Below are 26,100 nucleotides of genomic sequence, written 5' to 3'. Positions count from 1 at the left end.
CTTTGAACTTGGAAGTTCAGTTAATATCTGCTGATGTGTTGATTCACTAAGGTCACCGTCTGCCCTGTCGCATCTTCCAGACTCCTGCTTTCTGTCCAGTAATGACTTGACGCACACTCTGTCCTCATATCTGAAACAGGGTAAATGGTCTTCTAAACTAAAATCTTCTATAAGCTGTTTACTTTTGAACACACAAGTCACATTTATTGTCTTCATTTTCCTGTTAGTTTGTCCCAAGTGGTCGAAAATTCAAAAGCAGCACACAGAAAAGAGTTCTGTAGTTCTGCTCATCGTCTGTAGCTCCGCTCTCCGAACCATTGAGCTCATCAAGTAAGTAACGCAACAGAGGTGTTTGCTGAATTTCTTACATGACAACCTTTTAATTATATTGACATGATTCGCTTTTTATTATTCCCAGGCAACTGACAGCCTTCAAGGGTGAAGCCAAAGCATTAAAACTTTTTGCAAAACATATCAAGGTAGTAGAGAGGACAGTTCAATATGATGCTTGTGGTGTGTGTACAATGACGATGTTTCGTCAGAACAATATTAACAGTTCTCTTCATGTCTCTTTTGTGTGTACAGATAGAGGAGCAGGTGAAACTGCTGCAAAAGGGAGTCACCCACATCGGAGTGGGGACACCTGGCCGGATCAGCGCTCTTATAGAGAAAGGTAAGTGTAGACACGATAGTCCTTCTGTTTACTAAGACCTCAAGCGCTTTGAAGTTAATATGTTGAAGCTTTCATTTATTTTTCTATAGAGGGTTTGGGCTTGCAGGCGTTGAGATATGTGGTTCTGGACTGGAACTGGAGGGACCAGAAGCTCCGAAGGATGGTGGATGTTCCTGAGGTGAGCTACTGCCCCCTTCTGGGATGAAAATATAATAAGCTTGTTTTGACTGCATGGTTTTATAAAGTATATAAAGTAGTGCTGTCAAACAATTCAAATATTTAATCACGATTAATTACATTGTTAATAATGTAATAATAACAAATAATAACTTTTTTTATTGAAAACAACATTTGCAGTTAGCCTACTGTAGTGTTCAATTTCACGTAACTTTTCTCACTTTCTCACACAATGTAACACTGTCCATGGTAAATGGGTGAAAAAAATACTTTGAGGAGGGGTGGAGAATTCGCATCAGCTGTGTGCTTGGCCATCAAGTGGCATTTCAGACTGGACGTGCTGCGATAATAGCTCAGTTCACAACGACAAAACACACAGATCACTTTGGTCTTGTCAATGGAACCATTTGTCAAACTTTCCATTCAAAATCTTATTGGCATCCATTTCGGCGTCTCACGCTCACCATCCACTCAGAACGTAATGTTACCACTTTTTGGCCGGCTCGCAAGCCCAAACAAGTGTGTGCGGCGTGCCTGTTGTTTTGTTTCCGGTCTAGCTAGATCCGGTGTGGTGTTGTGTTTTTTCCAATGTTACTAGTTGTTGCAACAGCATGTGAAAAAAACTGCACAGTTTACTAGGCCAAAAAGAACGTGAATCTCGCGATAAAACAATTGACGCTGTTAAAATGGGTTTGTGTTAATGCCGTTAATAACACATTTAACTGATTTCAGGTCAAACTGGACTTTATGAAGCTGCTGGAGAATGGTATCCTGAATGGTTGTAAAGAAGACAAAATCAAAATTGGACTATTTTAACTGCACATTGCTGTGTGCTTATAATCCACATGACACCTTGATTTTTAAAACTACATGATGTTTCTCACTACATGCTGAGGGGCCTCATCCTGTTTGTTTTTCCTTTGTGTCAGTGGGAAATCTGTGCTGTGCGTTTACTATTTTCAGAGGCCGTGTCAAATATATGGTGTTTGTTCGCTGTTGTCCAACGCAATGTCCCAGAGTAATGGATTGAATAAACGGACTCAAAATGAAACCAGCCTTCTTTTGTTTGTTTAGTCTGACCCTGGGAAGTCCCTCCTACTGAGAATGTGAGGTCATAAGTTTACTTGCCCACTAGGAAGTCACATTTACCATCACATCCTTTGATAAAGGATGGGATGTAGCACAAAGGGGGATTAAAACCAACAGATTATATCCAACAGCAAATTAGAATAAAGATATAAAATACACGTCTGTGTCATGTTAACGTGAATAAAAAGAAACCCATGTTTGTCTTGTAGGAAGGAAGCACAATGTAACCACAAAGAAAAATGGAAGTAACAGAAAACAGAGGTAGTTAAGTAAAGGATTGTGGTTAATAAGTAACAGACCACAACAGTCTCCCCCGCCCTGCAAGGCCTGCTGGGAAAACAATCTCTTGGCAAGCAAGAGTGTGTGTTTCTGTGTGCAGAAAGATATCGCTGAAAAAAAGAACCGGAAGAGAAGAAATAGCAGCGCATTCTCAAACACACTTTCTGGATCTCCAGCTGTCTAAGTTCCTCTTCTGTCCATAACCGAAGGTCCCTCTCATGGGCAAAGTGAAGGGCAAGTCTGGGCCCTTGGCTCGGAGGCCAGACAACTCCGCTTTCAAACAGCAGAGGTTACCTGCATGGTCTCCCATGCTAACAGCTAACACCGTGCTGCCCTTCTTCTACTTAATGTCTTTGATATGTATGCTGCTGGGAGTATGGCTGCTCCTTACAGTGCAGAGCACCCAGGAAATAAAGGTAAGTGTGGGTGTTTTTTAAGATTGCACTAGTTTATTTAGTAATTAAGATTTTTATTTTAATGCACAAAGATTTTAGAGGGACGGAGAGAGAGGAAGAGACCGAATACCCTTGTGTGCAATAAAAAAAATAATAAAAAGGGAGTAACAAGGAACGATCCAAGGGTGTGTTTTGAGTTCAGTAAACAGGAACAGTTTACTTGCAGTTCATTCTAGTCTTTGATTAACTCTCTCCTGTCTTTTCAGCTGGACTACACAGAGGCGGGGACATGTGACATTTGTTTTGAAAAGCGTAAAAATTCTAGCAATGCAGCCCAACCTTGTAGCTGCACACTTGTGTTTCCCATTAAGAAAGCATTGAAGGTAAGTTTGACAACATAGTGTGACAAAGCAATATCACTTACTGTTCACTTGCAAGCCTTTGCTAGACACCTAGTAATGTACGTAAGTATGGTTGAAAAAGCTTCCAAGAGGACCTTAAATTAAGATTATTCTGTAAAATTGCTACATTCAAAGGTCAAGTATTAACTTTCACACTCAATATCCAAGCTCCATTTGCAGTGCTTTTATTTCTGGTACTTCCTGTAAATATTAAAGTCAGTCAAAGACAGAATTCAGCCTGACAAGAACATCTCTGCTGATGATATGTGTCCTGCTGCTTTTCCAGGGAGATGTCTTTTTTTACTATGGCCTCCAAAACTTCCATCAGAACCTCCGCAGATACATGGACTCCAGAGATGATGGACAGATGGTTGGTAGGAAGAAAAACTTAAAGGTAGCTTTATTTTATTACAATAACCTTGTTTAGACTCATTATTTACTGTCCATATTTTATGTTCACATAAAATGCCCTTAACTTGTTTAAAACTGAAATAGTACACTGATTTGTTTGCCTTTTGATGTTGTAGTGGAGGAAATATTTTACTTAAGTTAAAGTAGAAATACTATAATGTATAAAAAAGTCTTTAATCTTACTTAAGTAAAAGTACATAAGTATTAACAGCAAAGTATACGTGTATCAGAAGTAAAAGTAGTATTTATGCAACAGAATGGCCCCTTAGAGTTAATTTTGTTTAATTATTATCGATACATGATTGTATTAATAGCTTGTTTACTTAAATACTGTTGGGAAGCATAAATTGTTAATAATCATATATTGTAAACTGATCAAATGTTTTCCAAGTAAAACCTGAATCTTAAATGTAATTACAAACTACAGCTGTTCTAAATGTGGAGTAAAGAGAACAATGTTTTTCTTTGAAATGAAGTTTGAAGTAAAGTAAGTGAAGTAAAAAGTATTAAAAAAAAAAAAAAATACCCAAGTACCATTTCAATTGTACTGAAGTACAGTACTTGGTTAAATGTAAAATTTTATTGTGAAATTATCTTCCGATTTCCCCATTAACCTTGTTTCCTGACTAGAACCCCAGTTCATACTGCGAGCCATTCATGAAGGACCAAAATGGTCTCCCCATTGCCCCCTGCGGGGCTGTGGCCAACAGCATCTTCAATGGTAAGCACCCCTCATAACACACACATCAATCATCACATTTATCCTCCACTTTTTTCCACTCACACTGGGCTCTAAACTCGCATCTTTTCTCCCAGACTCCTTCATTCTGACCTATCATGGTTCTAGTGGTCCTTCAGTTCTGGTCCCTCTGTTACGGAAGGGCATCGCCTGGTACACAGACAAAAATGTCAAGTATCGCAACCCAAATAATGACAACATGACCCTTGTTCAAGCATTTGAAGGTAAATGAATAATAAAACCTTTTATGAAACAAGAACGGTATAAAAACCAGAGTCATTCATAATGTCTGATTTGTGATTACTACATAGGCACAGCACAGCCTCTGTACTGGCAAAAGCCTGTGTACGAGCTCGATCCCCTCGACCCGACCAACAACGGCTTCATTAATGATGACCTGATCATATGGATGAGAGAGGCAGCCTTCCCCAACTTCAAGAAGCTCTATGGGGTTTTATACAGAGCCAACCAGCCCTTTACTAAGGGTCTGCCAGCAGGGAATTACACCATCAACATATCCTACAGTATCCTTTCAATGCCATCAGAGATGTCTTTCATGGAAACTTTGGCATGGGCACGTCCTATTGTGTGCATTAGTTTCCTCTGTCTTCCAGTTTAACACAGGGACTTTTTAAAGACAACAGGCCGGCTATTTGCCATTGATTTGAGCTATTTTCAGCCTTGACATCTGCCTTTCCAGACTTCCCTGTGCAGTACTTCCAAGGCAGAAAGGAAGTGGTGCTGACCACGCTGACCTGGTTTGGAGGTCAGAACCATTTCCTGCCCGTTGCTTACCTCGTAACCAGCTGCCTGACCCTATTGATGGCCGTCATTCTCACTGTGGCATGGTGGAAGTTTGGGAAAAATGGAAAAAGAATGGAAGAATGAAGGGGTAAGACGTGCACTGGGAGGCTGAGGAGTGAAAATCTCACAAGCACCTGAAAGTGATAATTGTCAGACAACTAATCTGAAATGACAAGAACATTGATACCAGCACATGAAGGAGAATGGTTAAAGCAAATTAGTGTTTGCAGCCAATGAAGAATTAAGTTGGAAAAATAACTTTCCCCATCATTTGAGTTGTTTTTATGTTGCTTTGAAGAACACATTGAAACCTAGGGGTCTTAGCAGAGGCTTCAAGCTTTCTTTGAGGTAATTTTACTTGAACCTTTGCATGCTTTTAAAACACACCGTTATGCTAATGTACTGTAATTATTTAACATGATGTATTAGAATTATTACATTTAGAACTAAAGTCACTGTGGTGTTAAGGCTGTATTTCCGGTTTCACCGAATGCTAAGTGGAAATTTTGAATAAAAATAAAATACAGAACACCAACTGTAATTCTGATTCTTAAGCTAAGTTGTGGATACGGGTTATTATTACAGCACAACGGCTAGCCAGTGCCAATTCTCAAAATGAATGTTTAATAGCACAAGATAGCCATGCTAGCAGCTCTGTGCTAAATGCTAACATGTCTGTAATACTTTATGAAAACAGCTGAAGATAGTAATAAAACATTTCCTGTTTAAAAACTCTTTATTTCTCTATATACAATCAGTGAGAGCCACATAAACACAATCCCTCTGTGACCAGGGAGCACCAAAACTCTGATGTAGATCTCCTTCGTTATTGAGCACAATCGGTGGCACAGCTGTGTGAATAACACCTCCAACCAGGTGAGGTTGCTATTCTGCAAAGTTATAAAGCAGCTTGTTCCATCTGCACTCCTGCCACAGTGTGGCAGTGTGTTTGGTCAGATTAGTATCACAGGTGGGACAGGAGTGGAATGCAGTCTAACTGGTGCTCCAGACAATGACTGAACACATCCTCATCATATAATACAACTATAAGCCGCATCAAAACCAGTCTGAAAAACAAAACTAAAACACACAGGACTGAAATATCGAAACGGCTTACTACACATACAGATGTTGATGCACATTGATACAAGAAAGGGACACTCAAATGCAGTTAGGACAGATCAAACACTCATTAAACACAAGACAATCACCATGATGCACGCGTAACATCTAAATGTTAAGGACAAACACACAGGACACTATGAAATGATCCGCTGTAACAGATTAACCCATTTACCTCTTTTCTCTGTACCTTTGTTTGCTTGGACAAACGTTTTTTTTTTATTTCCTACATTAAGACAGCTTTAATGTTTATTTGGTTAAACTTGTGCTATTGTCACAATTGTGAAAGTTGCTTCTGTTGTGAATTAACATTGCACAAAAAAAGAGGCAACATTTGGTCTTCAATATTACAAAAAGTATCTTCTCTTTGTGAAGTTCAATGGATTATCTTCCCAATCAGCCTTTTCAAGTTAACATACAACATCTCTGACAAGGTTAAAAACAAAAACTACTTATTGTCATTAAGGTGTCCAGAACAGTGCAACCACAATTATTTGATGTGTAATCAGTAAGGGTAGTGGTGGGCTAGATTTCAATAAGAGTTTCTCCTCATCAGCAGGATGTGAAATAAAAATAAATATCAGTAAATCATCTGAGAGGTTTGCAGTAATGGGATTACTAGAACTATACACAATTTCAAGTCATGCTTTTTATACAAAGTAAGACAAAAACGTACCATGGAAAACTAGAGTTTCTCTAGAAAGGAGGAATTCATTGACTGTGGATGTGGGGTACTTAATGCAACATGCACTTCATTCCATAAGAGAACCCTTTAGAGTTGATGAATTTAAATCATCAGGTACATTTCAGTTGGTTCAGTATGTAACAGGAAAATAATAGAAATCACAGTTTAACAAAATGCAAGAACTACTAAGGATCAGAGAACAAGGACAAAGTCTTTAACAATTAGTAGTCAGCTTTCTCCTTTTCATCCTCCCTCCGTCAATCATCCCTCCACCTCCCGCCTCTCAAACCTGGTGCGAACACATTCATCTATGTGGTTTCAGTGATAGGACTGTAATGGCACTACACAAACAGATTGTGGCCATGCAGAATCGTTTAGGCAATACAGACATCTCCAGATGAATCTAAAGCTAAGGTAGTGTTCATTCAAGACTGGAGCCCAAGCTCCAGGGCTCACAGGTTCACACCTCCTCCTCCGTTAAGAACCCTTTTCTCTTTGTCCGTTGGGGTGTTTTGGGGCAGATTAAGGCTGTGTGCATCCAGGCTCTTCAGCTCTTTCCAGTTGGCTTCTGAGTGCCACTCTGAGGTACCTGATAGGTCAGATCCTCAGTGGGTGTGACCTGTCCAGTGGCATTCTTGGGTGTATCATAAGCCGTCCTCCCCGAATGGCAACTGTCTCTCCGCGTGAGCAGGGAAGCAGGCCCGGCACCCATGAAACTACACACCGTGGAGGGCTGGTTCAAAGAGGAGCCCCCTGATGGGTGGCATCCCATATCAACCACTATGGGTGTGGCATATTCAGATCCCGAGGCTGGTAAGGGTTCTGCATAAGCGTGGTACACGTCAGGTGAGATGGGAGCGTCGTACAGGTCAGGATCTGAGTATCCTGGTTCGGGCCCCTCGTCTGGTTTAAAGGTTGACCGGGCACCTAATGTCGTAACACCACTCACCAGGGGCTGAGCATATTCTGAAAAAAAAGCATGTCATAGTGTATTAATTATTGATAATCTAACAGTTTATAAATTACAAACACTCAGCATCGTGCCCATTGCTTGGCCTTTGGTATTGCTGCTTGTAGAATTTTTCAAAACTAAATTGTACCCCAAAATTACTTACAGAAGGACCCCAAACTTCTGACGTACTGATTTACTTGACAGAAAACGTAGATTCCGACTGTAATCAGGCATTAGCGTCATGGATTGGCAGTGCGCTACCCACCCTCTAATCGGCACGTATCCGTGTTAATCAACCACAAGTGCTTGCGCAGAGAGAGGTTTGGCAACGGTAATGTTATTAGTGTTGTATAATTTAGCAGAGACTTATTTAACCCAATGTTATGTTCTGCCTCTGTTAAGAAGTGATGAATGTAGGCTACAGCAAATTAGTATTATAGTGTTGGCAAATGGCTTTTTGAGTTTCAAAGCAAAAAAATAGACACTGAAAAGCGTAGGGTTGCAATGTTCCTTTCAGCTATCCGCTCGTGCTTCAGGAAAGTGAAGGAAAGTTAGTTTGGTATATCCAGTAATCATGTAGCAAACGTTGGAAGCAGGAAAAGAATCAATGGAAACACTGACAGTCACACTGTACAGTATTTACCTGCAGGTTCAGCATGTAGCCTGGGTACAGCACCTCTCCCCGTTAGCCGGCCCACCTCACTGCTGCTGTACCGCACTGAATCCTCTGTCTCCACCATCTTGGAGGGGAACAGCTGCTTCATGCTTTTCCACCAGTCTGCAGCAGAAGCACAGTGAGATACACAATGAGTTGCACCAGCGAAACTTATCAGCCTGTGCTGCAGACAGACCACATACCTGTGCGGTCCCAGTGAGGGAGATCATACGGTCCTTCAGAACTTTTTTTCCTAAAAAACAGAAAAATAATGTCAAACTAAGATTTTCAAAGAGATTTTTTATTTGCATGATAATGAAAATGCATACCTGTTCCTCCAGTGCCAAGCACAAACCACAATCAAGATTAGAGCAGTCAGAACCATGACCAAAACCGGTACCAGAACTGCTGCCATCGCCACATCTAACAGCAGAAATATGACAATAAACATCAGATGACAAATGTCTATTAGGGATAAACAAGCTTTTTATAAATAAATAAAAAATACCCACCTTTGCCAGTGTGAGGAGGCATGGTGGTGTTCCTGATTTCTGGGGTGTGTGTGGTTTGGCCAAGGTGAGGGGGGCGTTTTGTACCCACAGGAGGTGGAGTACGACGAGAGGTGGGCAACATCCTTGACCTCGGATCTGGTTTTGGCCAAACTGTCAACATTTTTAGGACAGAAAAGTTAAAATTGAATATGAACTTATAATTCTCTTTTGTAGGGATATTTGTTTATCTACAAAGCAACCACTTCCACCTACCTGCAGTAATTTGGCAGCCAAGCAACTCCAATTTAAGAGCAATTCTCTGGTGCCATAGGGTTGGATTTATTCTCACATACCGGGCCATAATTGGGGGAATGAAGTTATTCCTCACCTCATGCAGGTAGTTGATGTTGCCTTGGAAAATCTAACAAAGTGAGAACAAACTATCTTAATTGTACCAAACTGTAGCCCACTAGAAAAAAAAAAAGTTCAGCAGAGCAATTCTTGTTTCGGACCAAACAAACGCACTATAAGGTGATTATTTTCTAGCTTGGCAAGCTAATAACTACTTTCCTCCACACAAGAGCCTGTGAGAATCCCAGCAGAAAGCAGGTCATAGACAGCAGTTCCATCCTAACAACCCAGCCACTAAATCCATATCCATTTATTATTAATACCCAAGTGTCCTGGCTTTTCTACCACAGCACTTAACTCAAACCACTGACTGCTACCATTTCCTGCCATAAACATCTCTTAGTCAAAACCAGTTGCTATGGAAACAGTCCAAGTAAGAGCCCCTGCAGCCTTCTAAAGTAACATATTTTAGTCCATTTGCACTAATTTGAAGGAAACCAAACCAACTAAAAGCCCATGATGTAATTGTTGCACCAATGGGGTTAATTGATTTGTTGCTTGTATTACCTTGTCGTGTGTAGAATTTGCTTCCCTGTAGATGGACCACTGCTTGCCATCGTTACTGTGCATGACCCGGTATGCTGTAACATAGTATTGGTATTCTCGTTGGGTGGAGCCAGTGGTGGTGATACCTAGATGAACGAACAGTAGGAACATTAAGATAATGCACAGTTGGCTCCACAACGCTTTGCTTGTGAATCTGTAAGGCTGTACTTAGCCACGGTGCTAAATGCTAATGTCAGCATGCTAAGATGCTGATGTAGGTGTAATGCAATACTCTTAGTTTGGTTTGTGCTTATTAGCACTTAACAAAGTCGAGGTTTTTGGTCAAGTATTGTCCGTCCGTCCATCCATCTTTGTCCACTTATCCGGTGTCGGGTTGCGGGGGACCCCAAACTTCCCTTTCCCGAGCCACATTAACCAACTCCTACTGGGGGATCCCGAGGCCGGACCCAGCCTTCATGACCATCGGTGAGGGTAGGAACAAAAACTGACCTGTAGATAGAGAACTTTGCCTTCTGGCTCAGCTCTCTTCTGTGTGATAAATTGAATGTAATACCGCACCCGCTGCGCCGATTCTCCTACCAATCTCCCGCTCCATTGTCCCCCTCAATTGTGAACAAGACCCCAAGGTATTTAAACTCCTTCACTTAGGGTAAGGACTCATTTCCTACCCTAAAAAAAAGACATCCAATTGTTTCCTGCTGAGAACCATAGCCTCAGATTTAGAGGTGCTGATCTTCATCTCAGCTACTTCACACTCAGCTGTGAACCAATCCAGTGAGTGCTGAAGGCCACAGGCCGATGATACCATCAGGACCACATCATCCACGATGAGATCCCCAGCCCACCAAACTGCAACCCTCCCCCACCCCGACTAAGCCACAATATCCTGTCCATAAATACTACAAAAAGGATTGGTGACAAAGCGCAGCCCTGGCGGAGGCCAACCCTCACCTGAAACGAGTCTGACTTACTGCAGAGAACCCGGACACAGCTCTCGCTTTGGTCATCCAGAGATTGGATGGCCCTGAGAAGGGACCTCCTCACCCCTTCCTTCCGCAGCATCCGGAAGCAATGGAAACTTTGAACACTGTCCACTCAGGTTCAATGCCTCCAGCCTACACAGGGATACACAAAAAGCTCCACCGGAGGTGTGAGTTGAAAGTCTGTCGAACAGGGGCCTCCTCCAGACATTCCCAATTTACCCGCATTACCTGTTTGGGCGTACCAGGTCTTTCCAGAGTTTTCCCCCACCCCCTGACCCAACTCACCACCAGATGGTGATCAGTTGACAGCTCCGCCCCTCTCTTCCCCTGAGTGTTCAAAACATACGGCCTCAGATCAGATGAAACAATTATAAAATCGATCATTGACCTTCGGCCTAGGGTGCTCTGGTACCGAGTACACTTATGAGCTTCATGTTTGAACATGGTGTTTGTTATTGACAATCCATGACTAGCACACAAGTCCAACGACAGACAACCACTCTGGTTTAGATCAAGGAGGCCCTTCCCCCCCAACCACGTCTCTCCAAGTATCTCTATCATTGCCCACGTGTGGGTTGAAGTCCCCCACTGGAGACCCATACAGGACTCCATTCAAGGTCTCCAAGAAGGCCAAATACTCTGAACTCTTGTTTGGCGCATATGCGCAAACAACAGTCATAGTTCCCCCCACCCTATCACCCGCAGGCGTAGGGAGGCGACCCTCTCGTCCACCGGGGTAAACTCCAACGTAGCGGCACTCAGCCGGGGGCTTGTGAGTATCCCCACCTCACACCCTGAACAACTCTGGAGTAGAACAGAGTCCAACCCTATCCAGGAATATGGCTCCAGAACCGAGATTGTGTGTAGAGGTAATCCCCACCAGATCTAACTGGTAGTGCTCCACATCCCGCACAAGTTCCGGCTCTTTCCCCCACAGAGTGTTGACATTCCACGTCCCCATAGCCAGCCTCCGCTGCCCGGGTCTGGTCCGTCGAGGCCCCTGACCTTCAACGCCACCCATGTGGCAGCGCACCCGCCACCAGCGGTTTCTCCCACAGGTGGTGGGCTGGAGCGATAGGTGCCACGTAGCTTTTTTTGAGCTGTGCCCGGCCAGCAGGCGCTCGCTGACAAGCCCTCCATCTGGGCCCGGCTCCAGACGGGGGCCCCGGGCTTTCTCCAGCCAGGGTCACTCCATCTCTCTCTCTCTGTGATTCATAGGATTTTTTTTTTAACCATTCTTTGTCTGGCCCCTCACCTGAGACCACTTTGCTATGGGAGACCCTACCAGGAGCACAAAGCTCCTGACAACCCCGCCCTCAGGTTCATAGGGACACACAAACTTCTCCACCACGATAACGTGATGGTTCCCGGAGACAAACTACCTTTTTCGACCAGATCACCGTGATAAGAAGTCAGGGAATCCCTGAATGATTGTTATTCATCCTGAGGGGAGCATAATTGTCTGTACTAAATGTAATGGCAGTCCAATCAATAGTTCATGTGTTGCACTAAAAGCCAAAAATAACCTGCTGGTGGCACTGGCGGAAAAGTCAGGGGGTGACCAAATTCCGAAGAATTCTTCCTCTGGTCACCATCAATGTCTGTTCAAATTTTTTTATGACAATCCATCTTATAGTTGTTAAGATAGTTCAGTCTGGACCAAAGTAGTGGGCCGACCTACTGACCTTTCCATCCCTTCAGTCATGCTGCTAAAACAAGTCAAAACCATTATAAGGGAGCCTTTGCTTATTCTAGGCTTATAGTCAATTTAAAAGGAAGTGGTTTTAGTGTTTAGTAATTTCAGCAAGAGTGTTTGTTTGAATATGAATGTGTGTGTGGTTGTGTACCTGTGATTCTCTTCTCCCTCTTGAGATCGACCTGCAGCCACTGCTGCTGGTCATTCTGAGAAGATGCCCAGGGCAGCCCCGCCTTTTTAAGCCGTGCCCCTGATGGCGCCCACTGACCAATGTTGTTCCACTCCCACACAGACGACGCAGACAGCTGAGTATCCGCAACGCTGCCAGACTCTAAACCAAGCGTTCCATAGCAGCCTGCAAGCATAGAGAGGCCATCATTATAACACTAGAAAATATTTAGGAATCTGAAAGATTTAACAAAAGGCCTTAATTAATATATTTTAGTTTGTATGTAATTCCTTTAGCAGCATTAGAAATTTTGAGTCAGATATCAATCAAATTTAAACGGTAAGCATTTGTATAAAAAACAAAAACAGCAGGTCATATACTCCAAATTTTGTGCTGCTGACAGTAATACTTACATTTACAGGAAAAAATTATTACAGCTCTAGATGGTGCTTCAGAAAAAATAAAACTCACCATTGGTCTTGAAAGTGAAGAGGCTGTTTGACAAAGTTCCTCTGAGGAGAGAAGCGAATATGAGGAACATACAGTAGATCACACCTGAGACTTTTATTAATTATCATTGAAAATTGACTTTTATAGTAATTAAAACAAAAAAAACACAAGATTGTTTTATAATATGATTGTCAACCATTTCTTGCATTGTGCTTTTTTTTTTTAAATAAACATGATTCTAATTTATCTTAGATTCACAACTAACACTCTCCTACCCAGTGGAAGTGACATTGTTAGCCAGCGTGGCTTCGTAGTGAGGGATGCCTTTGCTGCTGACCACGCTGATCCTCCCTCCCACAGCGTTGGACACCACACCTGCATGGATGGCTGCCACACACAAAGGAGAGGACTGCAGAATACAGGAAAGATGATATTAAGGTATGCTGGTTTAAGCACTTTTCTATTCCCATTACAACAAACTAAAGCCAATTATTCCCTCCCACATCTTATGAAATGGGAATATTAGGCAAATTAGATTGATAACAGATTAAAAATCACCACTTTGATTAAAACACTTTTCTGCAGGAGACAACACGATCACTGTGTTGCTCTTTGTAATATACTTTTCTGTAAGACATACCGGAGTAGGAAGGGACATCGCCAAAAAGCTGAACTTTGCTTTAACATCAATAACATTACAAGAAAGTCCCGCCCCAAGTCCTAATGTTGATACATTGCTTACTTTTGCAGCTTGAGTGAATGCTAAACATGCATGTGGGTGGGTAGGTGTTAGACTATTGTGGGCAAAGTTTTTAATCAGTGGTCAGGACTGTGTAATGGTCATATTGAATCCCATACCATTTTTGCATTAACTACAGTAGCTTTATTTGAACTCAATGAGCTAAAATTTACTGAACCAGTCTTCTTTGTCTGGTAACCTTCAGAGCTAGACCAATAAATTTGCCAGCTATAATAACTTGCAGATAATAGATGTATTGGTATCAGTGTATGTTGACAATAACTTACAAGTAATTGCAGTACAGTCAAACTATTTTACAGAAAATGTACCATCGTCCACTCCTAACCCTTTAGGAGTTATATCTCTGAATGTTTTTAGTTAAAATATTTGGCACATAAAGATTTTTTGAGGAAATCAAAACCGGAGCTAAGTATCTGTGGTGGACATGCAGGTGAAGCTGCAGCTCCTAAAACGCTAGGAGCGTTTGAAGGTAAGCTTGTTCGGGAACAGGCAGTGCTGTTAGTGTGATTACAAAGCACGAGCTCTTAACCTTCAGACAGTGGCCGATTTAACAAAAAGATGACTCAGCATGATGTCACTTCTCTGTAGAGAAGATACCGAGGGGTACTGACTAATGATTCACTGCTGGCTGCAATCCTGTACAAACCTGCTGCCACATAACTGAAAAATTGGACAAAAAAAACATCTTCCCATGAACAGCTGGTTGAGTGAGGTGGAATTTTATTACTGGAAAAGACCCACACTGGAATTCACAGCTGACAAGACTGTGGGAAAATTCTGGTGACCCATGGAGTGACAAGTACATGTATTCGCACACACATGCACAGCAGTCAAATGCTGCCACAACCAATCAACACATGCCCTGTGACTCTTAAACCTACCAAAAACATACACACACACACCACTTCCTAAAGAGCGCCATTCCAAACCACTAACGCAAAGCTTTTCCCCAAAACCACCGCACCCTGCCTCCAACAGAGAAAACCACACTAACACACATGAAACGTATGATGTGTGGGATGTGGAAATATAGAAATCAGTTCATGGATCACAGTAAGAAACACCAGATTAAAAAAACAAAACAAAGTGAGATGCAGGGTCTGGGTGGAGCAGTCTTAAGCATGCGTCCACAATCACTGTAATATTACAGCCTGGTGACTGACACACACACACAAGCTTCTCCCTCACACTGACTCACTCTCCAACTTTTCTGTCTCGCACACAACACACAGCTCTGCTCAGCGCCCTCTTGCAGCTGGACTGGATTAGAGGCTTATTATATTCGGCCAAACTATTATCTCACCTCCCTTTCACCCACTGACCCTGCCCCTCCTCTGTTCCTCCTCTGTTCCCGTGGGGCACCTCACTCCCTGAAGCACACCCCAACGCTCCTCCCTGTCCTCCCATCAGCCCGCAACATCCCTCCCTCCCTCTTTCCCTTCAACAAAACCCAGAGCACTGAGCATGAAGTCATCAGCCAGAGACTGTGCACCCATGACCTCACGCGCAGTGGGGGTGCTGTGAGGTCATCAGTCCAGGACTCGCATACCGTGGACCAGAGGCGCATTTACACAAGGAAGAAAAAGAGGAATTAAACGGAAAGATGTGCAGACTAGCAGCAAAGTAAAGGATGGCAGCAAAAAGAGAAAAAATACTGCAGCAAAGCCATGAAAACATTAGTAAGCAAATGCTGACAGTCCGGTGGATCCTGTGGGGTAACTGTGACCAAACAGCAGGAGACCACAGGGCACCATGACTCACCTGGAAATTTAATGCAGAGGACACCACAAAAAGAAAAACACATGCATACTGTATGTGCTCACCTCTCTGTATCCATTAGGTATAGTTCCAGAAATCTCCTCGGTAGATGTCAAGCAGCCTGCCGGACAGTATTTACTAAGAAGAAATTGAGAGACACACAATGAATATATTGGATGGCTTGATCACTGCACACATTGCGCAAAGCAAAAACGGTATTTACCTGAACTCTGCCTCAGGGAAATCCGTCCCTTTATCCAGGCAGGTGATTAGATCTGCAAAAGGCAAATAAACTGTCAAAACAAGTTTCTCTGCACGCTCCTGCTACCCTCCCCCCACCCCCCCTTTCCTCTATCGGTTTCTATCTTTCTGGCAGCACAACAACCTCCAATTCATTTTATTTAATTATCTGGTATTTCCAGTATTTAAAGTAGTGAAGAGCAGTCCCACAGAAGGATTTAAAATAATGAAAAGTACTTCTTCCAACTAGGGCAGCAACTAACGATTATTTTCATTACTAATTAAATTATAAATTAATCTGGTGACTACAAAATGTCACAAAATAGGGAAAATCCAAAATACAAAGATATTCAACATAAATCAGAGAAATGCAGAAAGTCCTCACATTTGAAAAAAGGTTTGGGTTTTAATTTATTCATCTCTTCCATTTTTGCATAAAAAGGTCCAATGTGTAATTTCTTTACTGTAATTAATCCCAAAAAATTACCCCAATGCGTCAGATATTAAAGGTGCTCTAAGTGATGTCACGCGTGTTTTAGGCTGATTTGTTGTCACATACAGCAAACATCTCACTATCTACGAGCTGCCTGTCCCCTGAACACACTGTAAAAAAAAACGCATTCTCTGTAGACAGCCCAGGGTCTACAAACGGTATCAAAAACAAAATGTGCCAACCTGCACCACGAAGAATACAGTGTTCAAGCCAATAACCGAAAAGAAGGATTTGGAGGTGGGGGGTTAGTGCACGGAAGCACAGAAGGGAGGGGACGGCATGAGGAGGAGGGAGGGGCAAATGCCAGTATTTTCTCCTTTTTAAAATTTCAGTTTGTTTTTTGGCCTGTGTGTTATCAACTGCCCAGTTTGACAGCCAGGCGGGGTTGCCAGATATACCTGTAAAAACATAAACCTAGCACGCTACAGCTGTAATGTTAGGACAGCCGTGATAGCAACAAACAAACAAACAAACAAACAGGATCAACACAGATAGATACTACACAACCTACAAAGACTTGGCGCGTTTCTAATTGTTGTGTGACCAAAGACGTAACAAACCCTGGGTAAATATTGGAGACGTACTGTATTTGAAAGATGGAGACAGTTTAGAGCTTAAAAGGACGCCAAGTTGGTTAATTTCCTCCTGAACAGGTAAGCAGTAGGTTAAGATTAATTTATCACGGCTACGAGGGACAGGCATTTTATGTCATTTCAACATTTGTGTACTCACATTGAATTATATTGCTAGAGTCCCCATTTGGTTACTCACAAAAACAAATTGACTGATTAATTATTTTCTAAAGCTGAAGTGATTGCTCAAGTTTATCTGAATCCATTTGGTCGGTAAAATGTCAGAAAACAAGCCCATATTAAACAGTTAAAAACTCAATGATATATTAAGTTCAGTATCATACATGAAAATATTCACAATTTACTTTTTGTTCAGCTTAACGCCAAACATATATTATTCAGGTTTTAGAAGCATTCTTTGGACATGTTTCCAGCGCATTCGGAATATACATCTCAATCAGGGGTTTTACCAAAGTTTGCAACAGTTTACAGCCTTTTGCATGTTTACATCTTACGGTTAGCTCTGTGCGTTGCTATGGTTGTTGCACACAAACCAACTAGCCAACAGTTTGCAAGGCTGCAGTAGAGATACATGCCCAAAAGAAAAGCCAACCTTTCTGTTCAGTAGGAGAAACACGGCTACTTTGTAACATTATGAAAGACTTGGATATCAACAGGTTTTTGGATATGTGCAAACACTGCATCACCAACCCTTTCCAGAAGGTGGTTAAAGAAGTTATTGAGGGAGCCTGTGTTCGCACGGTTCAAACGAGTCGGTCACCGGTTTAAAAAACTTCTTGAAACAATTCTATTTTGCACACTGCATGTAAACAGGAAATGTTAGTGGAGTACTCATTTTCATTAGCCATCTAAACAGCTTAGTCAGAATATCGTCTTTTTTGGAGTAAGGGCAAAAACCGGAATGTTATGTGCATGTAAACATGGTCAGTGATGAGACACACCACATATGACCAACAGGATGATGTGGGCTGCTGGAAATTCTGTAACCCCTGCGGCGGTGGACAGTCTTGGTGAGTCTCCACCACATTATCAAAAGCCCATTTATCTGGGAACCCAACCAGTGAGTCATACTGACAAATACTCCCCTAATCACCGCAAGATGCCATGGTGACGGATTTACTTAGCTGTGCAAACTGTCCTCCTGTGCTCGTCAAAAAACACACATCAGTTGTTTGTGTGACACAGACAGAAATATTACTCTCCTACACACACGTCACTGCCCTCCCTCTTCTTGTGGCTTCAATTATCTGCTTATCTGAAAATGTTCCACATGATAAAGCACGTCCGTCTAAAATTACAATCACACAGTTACTACAACAACCTTCTTGTTTAAGATAAAAATGCATTCAAGAATCTGGTTCAGACTATAACATAAAGTAGCGACAGTATTCTTGTACCTGCAGATTTATGTCTAAACATCAATTATGAAGCTGCCATGTACAAAAGTTTGGGAACGACAAGAAAGAGATTTGACTTATAGTTTGATCATTTCCCCCACTGTGTTTTATTTATGCAAAAGGTCCTCTGAGGTCATCAGTGTAAAGACATGAAACACTGATTAGAGAAGTCTGCTGTTTGTCTTTGTAAAACATACCAAAACTCAGATGATGCACTGGCACAGTTTTTATTAAGTGTATTGTGGCTTCAGAGAAATCTGTAAATCGCAGTTGGATGGCTGATTATTCATCCCAGTGATTACTCAAGAAAACAAATGCACAAATTTTCTTGTTCCAGTTCAAACGTGAAAATGTGCTTCTTTTCTTTGGTCTGTATTTTTGTAAATTGTATATCTTTTTATTATAGGACTGATCTGATATGAGACGTTCCTTCTAAATAACTTACAATTGTCTCATTCACTGTTAGCTTATCACACTGTATGGTTTTGTTTTTTTTGTGCATAAGAGAAGAGATAGTGAGTGAGATAATAAATGTACTACAGTGATCTTAGAAGGCGCAACAAGGTGTTAATCTGACGACATTCAATGCAGACTAGATGTGTTGAAAGTGATAGGGAAATGTTTCTACCAAACTGGTAAGATTGCTTTTGTGACTTCTAGGTAAAAGGCGCTGACACAGACGAGAAACAAGTTCAATTGCCAGCAGGGATGCGTGTCTGAAAGGGGCTTTATGACACACTCCTTCGATACTATGATATCACAATAAAGAAAGGTTAACAGCTTCTAGTCTTAATATAAAACCACAAAATATTACTTTCCAGATCTCTCAATTACTTTCACTTCCTCTTGTCTCTTTTCTTCTAAAATGGCTTCATGCTGTCCTTGTTCTCCTATCCCTTTCTGCTATCTTTTACCAAAAGCTTTTAAAAAAACTACTAAAACCCACAAATACAATAATAAAACAATTCATCCTTTTCACCATCACTTAGACATGTAGGACTGTAAAACTGCAATGTGACAAAACTTAGACACAATGACTGCTGAGTAGAGGTTATATAAACATCTGCTGGTGCCACCCGCCTGTATTTCCTTCTATCTGTTCCCACATTAAAAGAGGGGGAAACAATAATTTGAGAAGATGGCCGATGCCCACTAGCATGACAACACTGCAGCTGGACTTCCAGATATGTGGCTGATTAGAAAATACCATACACCACAGACCAGCTCGTTATCTCTGCAGTGTTTAAATACAGCAATGGTGAGCAAACACCACATTGTAAATGCTTCTCTTATTTGGCTTTGAGCACTGTTATCACAGAGCTGCAAGATTCTCCATTCAACTCAAGTGATCTTTAAACTGTTACTCTTTGTGATAAATAAAGTTGTATTGAATGGAATTGCATTGAATTCTTCCATTCAAGGGAACTTGAGGACAGTCAGACCTGATCCTAATTGACCCAAGAATAACAAGACCTGATCCAAGATGCAGTCAACACAAACAGATCCCAAACAGAGAGTAGTTTACAGTTTTCACTCTCCATCTCACCTAAAAAAAAACAACAACACACATTTCTGTCAGGATTGTGAACAATACCTGCTACATGTCAGTATGATTTCTTTTACGTTTCACCTCAGGCCACTGTGATATCACCACACATAAGAACTAAGACCTAAAGTACACTTATGTTACCAAATAAGCGCACGTGGTAGAGGTTTCAACTTGAAAAAAAACCATCCTAGTACAGGTTGAAACATGGATGCAGGAAATTCTACACATCCTTTGACTATGAACCTTCAGAAATCCTCCAACGTCGCAGTGGGTAAGCTACAGACAAGAGTGTTTTTTACTTAATGCAAAGCTGACGTATGAAGAGACAAAACTATGGAGGGGGTGCAGAATGAAAAAAAACTGTTTCCAAAGCAGCTCTTATACAAAGGGCAAAAACAGAAACGTAAAAAAGCTCGCCACTGCCCCGGCCTTGCAGAGTGGGACCTACAGAAGACAGACAGGTGCAGTGAGCTGGAACTTGTTACCTGTGTGTTCGGTGGTGGAGTAGGACAGGTAGAATCCACGTCCGGTGTGGTGGGTCCCACTCATGAACTGGACAGTGACCTGGTTGCCAGTGGACTCAATCAGCTCCTTTACCTTCAGACCCAAACCGCAGTACTTCTCTATTAAAAGCACAGGATGAGACACAGGAGGTACAGGACAGAGAAGAGCATCTGGTTATACAAGCCTATTTAGTTTAAGCACACAGATTGAACAAAATGCTATATTAGGTTTTAGTGTCAAAGAATCCATATTCCATTAGCCCAGTTAGTTACACCAACAGTAACTAACTGGGCTAATGGCAGGCAAGAGTACATTTACAAGCCTTTTGTCACAATGTATGACTTCTTAATACCTTGTAAGGCCTTTTCTTGAGGAAACTAAACTCCACAATTCCATGTTTTTTCATTTTTCAAATCCTGCAGATACCCTGCAGTGTACTTTTACCCCTAGAGCATTTTAAAAATTAATGTTGTACTCATTTGTCCTATTTTATTGATTCAAATCACCTGGAACAGACTCATAGTGAAATAAGATTTCCCCTGCAGAAATCAGATGAAAACATTTTCCCCAATTTATTTAAGGGCTCATTTTTTACCACCATAAAAATGTTAAACTGGCCAGGTATATTCCTCACTCACAGCTTGTTTTCTATTCAACTGTGCATCTGTAGGTCCAACATTTAGCTTAATTTATATTACGGGCAACTGATTGGAAGTGTGCCCTGCAGCACTCTGGCATGAGACCAATTGTGACTTTAGGTTTATTCATGTGGCCTACGTCTTTCACGGCATTTACATGCACTCGAGTAACCCGGTATTGTAAACTTTCTGCAGCCGCTTGATTTTTTTTTTTTTTTAAATCATTATGTAAACAAATACTTTGGACAGAAAGTATTACAGGGAAAACAGTAATTCTCTTTGCCCTTGTATCAAATATTTGAATGTTTAGTGTAAAAAACACATCCCGCTCTATGGCGTCTGAGAATTATGCAAGCAATATAGGGTTATGAAACGCAATTAATTAGGTTAAATCAAAAATGCACAGTCTGACTAATGCTGAAAATTATAATAAACTCTTCCTGGAAGTCTGCTTTAACATCTTAACTGTAACTATTTGTTAAGAATCTGTTAAGTAACTTTTCAGGCTGCACAATCGTCTATCTTTAATAAAATTATAAATATTACAACCTTGGTTCAAAAGCATGTTTGGGGTCATGGAGGAGGTCTGCTTATGCCTCTATGTAATAGTTTCACAGTAAATACATATAATAGTAAATAGTAATACGTTCTCCAATTTCCTGACATAATCAGATTCCTTCTGTGCATGTAAACACACACAGTGAAGAAGCTAATGATATGCATAGAGATTTGTGGTTGTGTGTGTAGTTGTTCTGAGCGCCCATGCTTGAAGGCTGAGTTAAAGCAAGTCATCCTAGAGAGAGTTGCAATTGGTGTTTGTGTAAAGACTGAAAAAAAAAAGTGTGAATGTTGAATTTTGTTGGTTTAGTCTAGTATCTGGTTGTCACTCTCACCAATCTCACTCCTCTCGGGTCCAATGCCATTGTAGAGGCGGAGGTAGTTGACCTGGCAGTCGCTGTCTTCTATGTCCAGCTCAGCAAAGTGAAAGTGGACCCTGTTGCCATGGAGCACGCTGATCTCCCACTCACACACTGTGTTGTTCGGGTATGTCCCCGGGTAACCCAGAGATGACAGAGTCCCACTGCTGGGGCCAAGTACACTGGGGCCACAGCCATCACCTGCAGGACAACACAAACACTAAGTTTCAGGGGAGGGGGGAAAGGATACCGCTAATAAAAGCACACACACAGGGTGGAAACAGGAAAGACGAACCAGAAAAGTTTTGTTTAACTCAAGTTTTTTGAGACAAATAATCACCGAAAATATGTAAATTAAAACAGTGTTCATTAGCCTTTCATTCAAATGCAGTGTGTCTACTAGCAAACTAGGGTTTGAGCATGCAGCTGGAGCTGTTCTTTATTCATCTTTTTTATTTAACCTTTATTTATTTATTCAGGGGAGGTTCACTGAGAGGCAGCCTCTCTTTTGCAGGAACGCCCTGATCAAATTCACACAGTTGCACACACTGACACCTGGAAGCTGAACAGTAAAACCAATTAATTGATCCATATGTAGCCACAGACTTCCATTGTTGTCAAAAACAACATCACTGAGTAGGGCTGCACAATTAATCGCAATTGTATCAACATCACAATATGAACTACTGCGATATCCAAATCGCAGGGAGGGCGCAATATTTGTTAAAGGCCAACTATGTGTCTAACCATTCTGAATGAAGTATTGTGTAGCTGCAGAGACGTCCTGGCCTACAAATCCTATCCTACAGACTTAAGGAAAACATCTTTGTTTGGTACAGATTCTTGCAAAAAAAAAAAAAAAAAAAAAAAAAAAAAAATATCGTGAATCATAACATCAGTCAAAAATAATGGCAATTTGACATTTTCCCCATATCGTGCAGCCGGATCATTGAGCCACCCTGTCACACTAGGGGACATTATTCTTTACAACTGACTACAGTAGGCACTGTAGTTTATTTAGAGTGAATCCTAAAAACTCTGTCCCGCTATGGTAAATGTGTACTAATCCGCAGCTGAAAATAGTTTCCTACAAATAAGTTGTTAATAATAAAATAAAGCTCTTTTAAGAAATGACTTAGCCTTTTTTTTTTTTGAAGTAAAACTGTTGTTACACATTTTAAAAGAAGTATGTCTTCAATACTGAATACCAGACAGACAGACTAATACAATGCAAGTTTAGCTTTTTTCACGGGTTTTGCTGACAATAAGAAAAATATAGAACAACAAATCACAGTTTGTGGTTCAACTCTTGTTTTGCATAATCCTTGAGCAAGACACACAACCCCCAATTGACTGTGAATCTGGTGGGAGACAACTGTAAATTGCTTTGGATTGCAGCTGAAATAATTAGTCATACCTATGCTCATACCACATACTTAAAAGGTTATGATGATGATTTAACACATCTTGAATTCAATTTTACCAAAAAAGAATGACCGTAGACATTTTTAAAGCCTATGTTTGCTTTGGTGTCCTCTGGGCTGTCAGAAAGTGGAGACATTGTGTGTGTTGATGTTGTGGACTCTAACATAACACTCCGTCACGCTTCATGGTGCTAAGTGGATGTTCTGTGGGCTCGGAGTTATGCAAGAGCCTCTCAGTGGACACTGTCCAGATGGACAGGACAAAAACAAAACTGCTTCCCTCAACTCTGACTCACAAATACTGAGCAACTGCATGGCATTCGCAGGAGTTTAGATTACCTTCCTGATGTTGTTGTTGTTGAAGAACAAACCAGAATACAACTTAAATCTAGCCTTTCCTAGATGTTTCATCATCAGTCAGACCTACTCAGAAGATGTATGTCATCACACAAAATACCACGAGATACTTCATGTGTAAAACTCATTTCATGTAGAATTGAGTTACTGTGTCCACGTGTTTACAGTCATACCCCCACTGCTACGCCACCCACAATCTCCCACAGGTCTCAGGTTGGCTGTGGGCTCCAAAAAACCTACTAAATATTCGTATTTAAGTGCAACGTGGTGTAAAATAACAACAACCAAACACATTGAGCTTGGCGTGACTGTAGTAGTAAGGTGTATTGAACGTATATTGGGTATAAAATAGGCTACCTGGAACGAACAAAAAAAGGCATAAAGCTCCTAAGTGTGCTGTTGTCTCTTAAACCCAGACTCCATTAAAGAGAGCAGGCAATTTAAAAGTAGCTATATTGTCTGGAAATGCAAATAAGTGATACTGTGACTTTAAACGTTGAACAAATCACTCAAAGCCACACGTTAATTCAGCAGGCAACTGATTAACCAAGCAGCCGTTATTCCTTCACAAGCTCAATCATATATATATTTTTTTAAGAACCGGTTTGCCTGGTTTTACCATACCGGTCTCTCACAGTGACGGGCGGCGGCAAACTAAGCGGAACTCCACGTACACACGGCCATGTAAGGTAGCTAGGTTTTAAGTCTGGAGAACAATAACAATGTACCGCTGCTTTACGATAATCTTTAAACACCTACACAGCCGTGTTCACACTTTAAAAACCAGCATGGCCCTCATGTCGCTGCGGTTGTTACACACTCTGCTCCTCCAGTTGTCACAGCAGCTGTGTCTGGCACCAACCTTTCTGCGCTCGACAGCCTTCCGTGGTGAGAATGATGAGAATCGACAGGACGAGAACCCCGGCCCCTGTCGGTCCCCTGCCCACCATTACCGCTCTGCCCATAGCAGCCTGCAATCTGAATGCATAATGCTCGCTTCTGGACCGGTTGCACGGCTTTAACCTGTACCGATAGTGGGAGAAATACACAAACTAATCCCAGAGAGCGAGTCCGCGCGTGGTTTCCTCCCGAGGACGTCTTTTGCTTGTCGTTTTAACAATCCAGTGGTTAGCGACACTCACTATCGAAGTGCTCCGCACAGATACACACACCTATGACACACACGCACACACAGCCAAGCTGTGGAGCTACTTCCTCCACCGAGGCTCCTCCTCCTGATCTGGGACTGAGATACCCGAGTCCCCCAAGTGGTGTGAATGATCCCAGATCCACCTACACCCTTCTTCTCCTTCTCCTAATACATCCATGCCTACACCCCAGTCAATGTCACTTTTAAACAGTGTTGGAAGAAGTACTCCGATTTTTACTTAAAGTCCCTAAAGTATCAATACCACCACAAAGTAGAAATACTCTTACAAGTACAATTTTACTTTAGTTAAAGTACAAAGTACTAGCATCTAAATTTAAAGTACCAAATTATTCCTGATGCAGAATAGCACATTTTAAAATATTGTAACTATTTCATTGAATTATATATTTTTTGATGCATTGAAATACACTTTACTTTATTGTTGCAGCTTTTCACTAGCTTATGCTGACAGGTAGCTTGTGAATGGATCAATAAAGTCATAATCATCATTTAATAATTTGTTAGAATTTTGTATTCTTAATTTGGATCTGCAAAGTAGCCTACCTGAAGGTTTTGAATAAATGTAGTGAAGTAAAAAGTATAACCTACCTCTGAATTGTGATGAAGTAAAAGTATGAAGTAGCAAGAAATGGAAACACTTAATTAAAGTCCAAGTAGTCTTCAAAATTGTACTCGAGTACATTATTTATTTAGTACTTACTCTTAAATACTTGTTGCAATGTTTTGTACTTACTTTGTACTTACTTATATAAAAAATCATTAAATTCACTCCCTTAGATAGATAGATTCCAGTTAATACCAGTACTGGGAAGTATTCAAAAGTATAATATACAAGTCCTGCAGAGAGTACTTGAGTTTTAAAAGGTAGGACTCATAGTGAGGATCAGTCTTAATTAGACAAGACAGAGGCTGAGATGTTCTGAAACCAATAATGTGACACAAAGTAAATATATAAATACTATTTGGTAGGCCTATATTGCATAGCTATATCATATTATACAGTATATTTACTAAAGTATTGTTATTTTATTGTGTACAGACAATGAACATTTGCAATGCAATATGTTCCTATCCTTTCTAATCTTATCTGCGTACTTTGAGCTCTCTACAATAAAAATCTTACAATTCAGTATATAAGCTCTGCAAAATAAATATTGAATCCAGCCTTCAGATGGACACATAGGAGCAAAAGTAGAAAAGTTAAAGTCTA

The 26,100-nt window shown here is 41.2% G+C and overlaps 3 protein-coding genes across 6 annotated transcripts in view; 2 read left to right on the top strand and 1 right to left on the bottom strand.

Annotated features, from left to right (window-relative positions):
• The window catches only part of cmss1 (cms1 ribosomal small subunit homolog), a 39,064-nt gene extending 37,159 nt beyond the window's left edge, over nucleotides 1-1,905 (top strand). For all 4 annotated transcript variants that reach the window (XM_032529263.1, XM_032529260.1, XM_032529259.1 and 1 more), the window contains exons 5-10: nucleotides 81-140; nucleotides 228-330; nucleotides 419-479; nucleotides 586-673; nucleotides 763-851; nucleotides 1,583-1,905. In XM_032529263.1, coding sequence (XP_032385154.1) covers nucleotides 81-140; nucleotides 228-330; nucleotides 419-479; nucleotides 586-673; nucleotides 763-851; nucleotides 1,583-1,666 — 485 coding nt within the window. In that variant the 3' untranslated portion in view covers nucleotides 1,667-1,905. The remainder of the gene's footprint in view (nucleotides 1-80; nucleotides 141-227; nucleotides 331-418; nucleotides 480-585; nucleotides 674-762; nucleotides 852-1,582) is intronic.
• A 391-nt stretch (nucleotides 1,906-2,296) lies between these two features.
• On the top strand, nucleotides 2,297-5,700 carry tmem30c (transmembrane protein 30C). Its single transcript, XM_032529238.1, has 7 exons — nucleotides 2,297-2,634; nucleotides 2,880-2,996; nucleotides 3,301-3,408; nucleotides 4,056-4,146; nucleotides 4,242-4,388; nucleotides 4,476-4,688; nucleotides 4,865-5,700. Exons 1-7 carry the CDS (start codon nucleotides 2,437-2,439, stop codon nucleotides 5,050-5,052), a joined length of 1,062 nt encoding a protein of 353 aa, XP_032385129.1. The 5' UTR covers nucleotides 2,297-2,436; the 3' UTR covers nucleotides 5,053-5,700.
• Nucleotides 5,701-5,882: 182 nt separating this feature from the next.
• On the bottom strand, nucleotides 5,883-24,970 carry dcbld2 (discoidin, CUB and LCCL domain containing 2). The gene is made up of 15 exons (XM_032529172.1): nucleotides 24,582-24,970; nucleotides 21,915-22,139; nucleotides 20,365-20,502; nucleotides 15,831-15,882; nucleotides 15,673-15,745; nucleotides 13,365-13,498; nucleotides 13,111-13,151; nucleotides 12,622-12,825; nucleotides 9,792-9,916; nucleotides 9,147-9,294; nucleotides 8,895-9,044; nucleotides 8,712-8,805; nucleotides 8,586-8,635; nucleotides 8,371-8,505; nucleotides 5,883-7,741 (listed from the first exon to the last, which is right to left on the bottom strand). Exons 1-15 carry the CDS (start codon nucleotides 24,682-24,684, stop codon nucleotides 7,323-7,325), a joined length of 2,091 nt encoding a protein of 696 aa, XP_032385063.1. The 5' UTR covers nucleotides 24,685-24,970; the 3' UTR covers nucleotides 5,883-7,322.
• Between the last annotated feature and the right edge of the window lie 1,130 nt (nucleotides 24,971-26,100).

Source organism: Etheostoma spectabile, chromosome 11, assembly GCF_008692095.1.
Source record: "Etheostoma spectabile isolate EspeVRDwgs_2016 chromosome 11, UIUC_Espe_1.0, whole genome shotgun sequence".
Classification (NCBI taxonomy): Eukaryota; Metazoa; Chordata; class Actinopteri; order Perciformes; family Percidae; genus Etheostoma; species Etheostoma spectabile.
Note: the sequence above shows the minus strand (reverse complement) of the source record. Positions and strands in the feature narration are given on the sequence as shown.

Coding starts and splice junctions, on each gene's coding strand:
- tmem30c (XM_032529238.1), top strand. CDS start 2,437: ATGGGCAAAGTGAAGGGCAAGTCTGGGCCCTTGGCTCGGAGGCCAGAC. Junction 2,635..2,879: donor AGAGCACCCAGGAAATAAAG/GTAAGTGTGGGT, acceptor CTGTCTTTTCAG/CTGGACTACACAGAGGCGGG. Junction 4,147..4,241: donor GGCCAACAGCATCTTCAATG/GTAAGCACCCCT, acceptor CTTTTCTCCCAG/ACTCCTTCATTCTGACCTAT.
- dcbld2 (XM_032529172.1), bottom strand. CDS start 24,684: ATGGGCAGAGCGGTAATGGTGGGCAGGGGACCGACAGGGGCCGGGGTT. Junction 9,295..9,791: donor CAAATTCTACACACGACAAG/GTAATACAAGCA, acceptor TCACTTTGTTAG/ATTTTCCAAGGCAACATCAA. Junction 8,636..8,711: donor GCTTGGCACTGGAGGAACAG/GTATGCATTTTC, acceptor TCTGTTTTTTAG/GAAAAAAAGTTCTGAAGGAC.